At 58.7% G+C, this 4,193-nt stretch overlaps 1 protein-coding gene across 1 annotated transcript; it reads left to right on the forward strand.

Moving 5' to 3' along the window:
* Positions 1–209: 209 nt before the first annotated feature.
* THBD (thrombomodulin) lies at positions 210–3,956 on the forward strand. The gene has a single exon (XM_060031287.2). It carries the CDS (start codon positions 327–329, stop codon positions 2,079–2,081), a length of 1,755 nt encoding a protein of 584 aa, XP_059887270.1. The 5' UTR covers positions 210–326; the 3' UTR covers positions 2,082–3,956.
* Positions 3,957–4,193: the final 237 nt, after the last annotated feature.

Consider the following 4,193-nt stretch of genomic DNA (forward strand, 5'->3'; position numbering starts at 1 on the left):
CCCAGCCGGGACCGAGTTTACTCATCCCCGCGAGGTGATCCCGGGCGCGAGGGCGGGCGCAGGGCGCCCGGAGAACCCAGTAATCCGAGAATGCAGCATCAGCCCTTCCCACCAGGCACTTCCTTCCTTTTCCCGAACGTCCAGGGAGGGGGGCCGCGCACTTATAAACTCGGGCCCTGGCCCGCCCGCCTGTCAGAGGCTGCCTCGCTGGGGCTGCGCGACGCAGCCGGACGCGCCTAGTCCGGGACCGACGCGAGCGGCTGTCGCCGGCGGCGCCCTGCGCCTCTCAGCCCCGGCCGGGCCCCTGCGCGCGGCGTGCGGACACTATGCTCCGCGTCCTGCTCCTCGGCGTGTTGGCCCCCGCCGGCCTGGGGCTCCCGGCGCCCCCGGAGCCGCAGCCCCTCGGCAGCCAGTGCGTCGAGCACGACTGCTTCGCTCTCTTCCGGGGTCCCGCGACTTTCCTCGCCGCCAGTCGGGTCTGCGAGCAGCTGCGGGGCCACCTGATGACCGTGCGCTCCTCGGTTGCAGCGGATGTCATCTCCCTGCTACTGAGTGGCGACGGCGGCGATGGCCCGCGGCTCTGGATCGGCCTGCAGCTCCCGCCCGGCTGCGGCGACCCGGGGCACCACGAGCCCTTGCGCGGCTTCCAGTGGGTTACGGGCGACAACCGCACCAGCTACAGCAGGTGGGCGCGGCATCACGACGACGGGACGCCCCTCTGCGGTCCGCTGTGCGTCGCCGTCTCGGCGGCCGGGGCTCTGGCACCGGGAGAGCCGGCCTGGGAGGAGCTGCAGTGCGGCGCGGAGGCCAACGGCTTCCTCTGCGAGTTCAACTTCGCCGCCTCCTGCCGGCCGCTGGTTGTGGAGCCCGGCGCCGCGGCGGCCGCCGGCGTCTCCGTCACCTACAGCACCCCGTTCGGGGCCCGCGGCGCGGACTTCCAAGCGCTGCCGCTGGGCAGCTCGGCCGCCGTGATGCCCCTCGGGGTGAAGCTGGAGTGCGCGGTGCCGCCCGCTGAGGCCGAGGCGCGCTGGGGCCGGGAGGCGCCGGGCGCCTGGGCCTGCAGCGTGGAGGGCGGCGGCTGCGAGCACGCGTGCAACGAGACCGCCGGGGCGTCGAGCTGCCTCTGCCCCGCCGACACCGCCCTGCAGGCGGACGGGCGCTCCTGTGCGGTGCCGGCCGAGCACCCGTGCCACCAACTCTGCGAGCACTTCTGCGTCCCCGGCTTCCCCGACGCGCCCACCAACTACACGTGCATGTGCGCGACGGGCTACCGGCTGGCTGCGGACCAGCACCGGTGTGAGGACGTGGATGACTGCACGCAGGTGCCCAGTCCGTGCCCGCAGAGCTGTGTCAACACGAAGGGCGGCTTCCAGTGCCACTGCTTCTCCGGCTTCGACCTGGTGGACGGCGAGTGCGTGGAGACTGTGGACCCGTGCTTCGGCACTAACTGCGAGTACCAGTGCCAGCCCATGGGCAGAACTGACTACCTCTGCATCTGCGCCGAGGGCTTCGTGCCCATCCCCCACGCCCCGCACAGGTGCCAGATGTTCTGCAACCAGACTTCGTGCCCGGCCGACTGTGACCCCAACAACCTGGCGGTCTGCCGGTGCCCCGAGGGCTACATCCTGGACGAGGGCTCCGTGTGCACGGACATCAACGAGTGCAACAACGGCTACTGCCCTGGCGAGTGCCGCAACCTCCCCGGCACCTACGAGTGCATCTGCGGGCCCGACACGGCCCTCTTCGGCCAGGCTGGCACCGACTGTGACCCCATCAAGGTGAGCGACCGCGACCAGGGCGGCGACGAGGAGGACGGCGGCTCTGGGGCGCTCCCGGGCAGCCCGACTCCCGGAGCCACCCCTCGCCCCTCGCCCCCGCCCGCGGGGCCTCTGCATTCGGGTGTGCTCGTCGGCATCTCCATCGCGAGCCTGTCTCTGGTCGTGGCGCTTTTGGCGCTCCTCTGCCACCTGCGCAAGAAGCAAGGCACCTCGCGGGCGGAGCTGGAGTACAAGTGCGGGGTCCCCTCCAAGGAGGTGGTACTGCAGCACGTGAAGACCGAGCGGACGCCTCAGAAACTCTGAGGGACCTCCCTCCCTGGCCCAGGTGTTGGGTGGCCTTTTCCTCCCTCCTGGGCCTCATTGCTCCTCCCCTCTCCAGCCTTTCTCTCCCACTACCCCAAAGCACCTTGGCTGGCGTCAGAACCGGAGAAGACGCTCGCTCCTCTTCTCTCGCTGCTTCTACACTTGGCTGTGGGGGCGGGGGGGGGCGCGTTGGAAGAAGTATGGCCCCAGCCATTTCTATGATGTCATCGGACAAGTGGGCAGAGTTGGCAGTTTTATAGTGACAAGATTGCGAAGTGTCCGATGCCCTCACCGAGGGGCACAGGAGGGGTGAGTGTTCTTGGTTGGTAGCCTTGGGGCAGACTTCATCCCAGTGGACTAAGTGAAGTGTAATTGAGTCATAGATAATGACCAAGATATTTATTTTGTAAGTATTTTTTGTTCTTCGGCTTCTTTCCCTTACCCTTGTGTCTCCGGCACTCACTTTGTATCTCTCCCTCCTTTCTCCCTTCCCCTCTCTCCCCTTCCCTGTCTATATATTTATGTGCTCCCACTTGTCCTGGGGCCCTTATACTATGTTTTCCAGCCCTCTCGCATTTATGAAGCCAAGCGGCATTTCAGCCCTTTCATTTCTCCCAATTTACCCCTCCCAGGAACTCGGCCAACCCACCTGAGCCACCCTACCTGTATTGGACCCTACTTCTGCCCTTAGCTGTCTGCCTGGGCAGAACTGTTATGTGAAACAGAAACAAAAACACTAGAAATAAGAATGCTTGGGAATTTGTTCTTTCAGCAAATTTGCTAATTTGTCCTGAAATTTCAGGCCTCCACAGCAATATCATTTTAACAAAGGTTAAGATGTGAAGGGCATTTGTTAGACTAATGTTGCTGGACTATCACAGGAATTCAACGCAAGGAGATTTTCATTTTTATTTTTAAACAATGAACCTCCGTTTTATTGTTGTTGTTGTTTTGATTTGGACTGAAAAGTAGTCATTGTTGTTAAGCTTCTTATGCAGTGTCTTTTCCCATTATTATTATTCCTATTATTATTGAGTTATTTTTGACAATGTTGAAAATGTTTGTTCACATGGTCGCTCTAAACTGAGAGAAGATGGAAGCACCTCCCGGGAGACAGTGTAAGAAAGTTTTGAGCTGCAGGATTCATGCCAATGACCATTTGGACTCTTACCGTTCGTGTCATTTGTAGGCCCAAATAAAACCAGCTCTACTGGTGTCTTGAATTTGGGAGCTTGGGGATGCAGCCTGGAGCATGGCCAATGAGGGCCTCACCTTGATCAGGCCCTCGAGAAGTTCTCCCAGTTCGGAGGGGCCTTCTAAGCCCAGCCATTTGGAACGTGGTCCAGAGACAAGAGGCTGGAGCTGCCCCTGCCAGCTGGTTAGAAATGCAGACACTCAGGCTCCATCCCACCTACTGCACAAGAATCTGCATTTTAATGAGATCAGCAGGGGGTTGTCTGCTTCGTATATTTGAGGAGAGCTGTCCCAGACAGCTTCCAACATTCTGGAATAGATTAAATGTGGATAAGTAATAAGTAGCAGGCCGAGTCAGGCCCTATATTCTCAAGAAACTGAGGAATTTTCCTTTTATAGCTTTGCTTTCTGGTAGAAAAGCCTAGGTACCCACCTTTAGACATTGCCACACAGGGTCTTTGGTTCAAGTAAGCTAGGAATGAAATGCTTCGTGCTTCTGTGTATGGAGAAAAGCGTATCATGTAAATGTATCTTTTGTAATGCAAAGGTTTTCCTCGACCGTTTTGTAAACTCAGCACATTTGTACATAGTTATTTATTTATTGGAGATAAACTAGAACACAGGCAAAACTCCTGCTTATGACGTCACAAGTGGAAAATAAACAAATAACAGTGCTCTTGGGTTTTGTGTCTGTTCACCTCTCTCCCCCAGCCCCCTCATTTTATGTTATTAAACCAGGCTCATGGACAATGTGGATGCCAAGAGGTGCCTTTAAAGGCTGAGCCCCCACCCCGTCACTAGCTCCGTCTGCTCCAGGCTCCATCTCTGACTTTCAGAGACCTTTCCAGTGGAGATTGTTTTCACTGTAGAAGGACTTCATGTTATGTCTGTGTGCACAAATATTTATTTTTTCCTTCT

Source organism: Delphinus delphis, chromosome 15 (genome assembly GCF_949987515.2).
Source record: "Delphinus delphis chromosome 15, mDelDel1.2, whole genome shotgun sequence".
In the NCBI taxonomy this organism is placed as follows: domain Eukaryota; kingdom Metazoa; phylum Chordata; class Mammalia; order Artiodactyla; family Delphinidae; genus Delphinus; species Delphinus delphis.

What these genes read in the sequence shown, in the direction of transcription:
- THBD (XM_060031287.2), top strand. Translation starts at nt 327, where the DNA reads ATGCTCCGCGTCCTGCTCCTCGGCGTGTTGGCCCCCGCCGGCCTGGGG.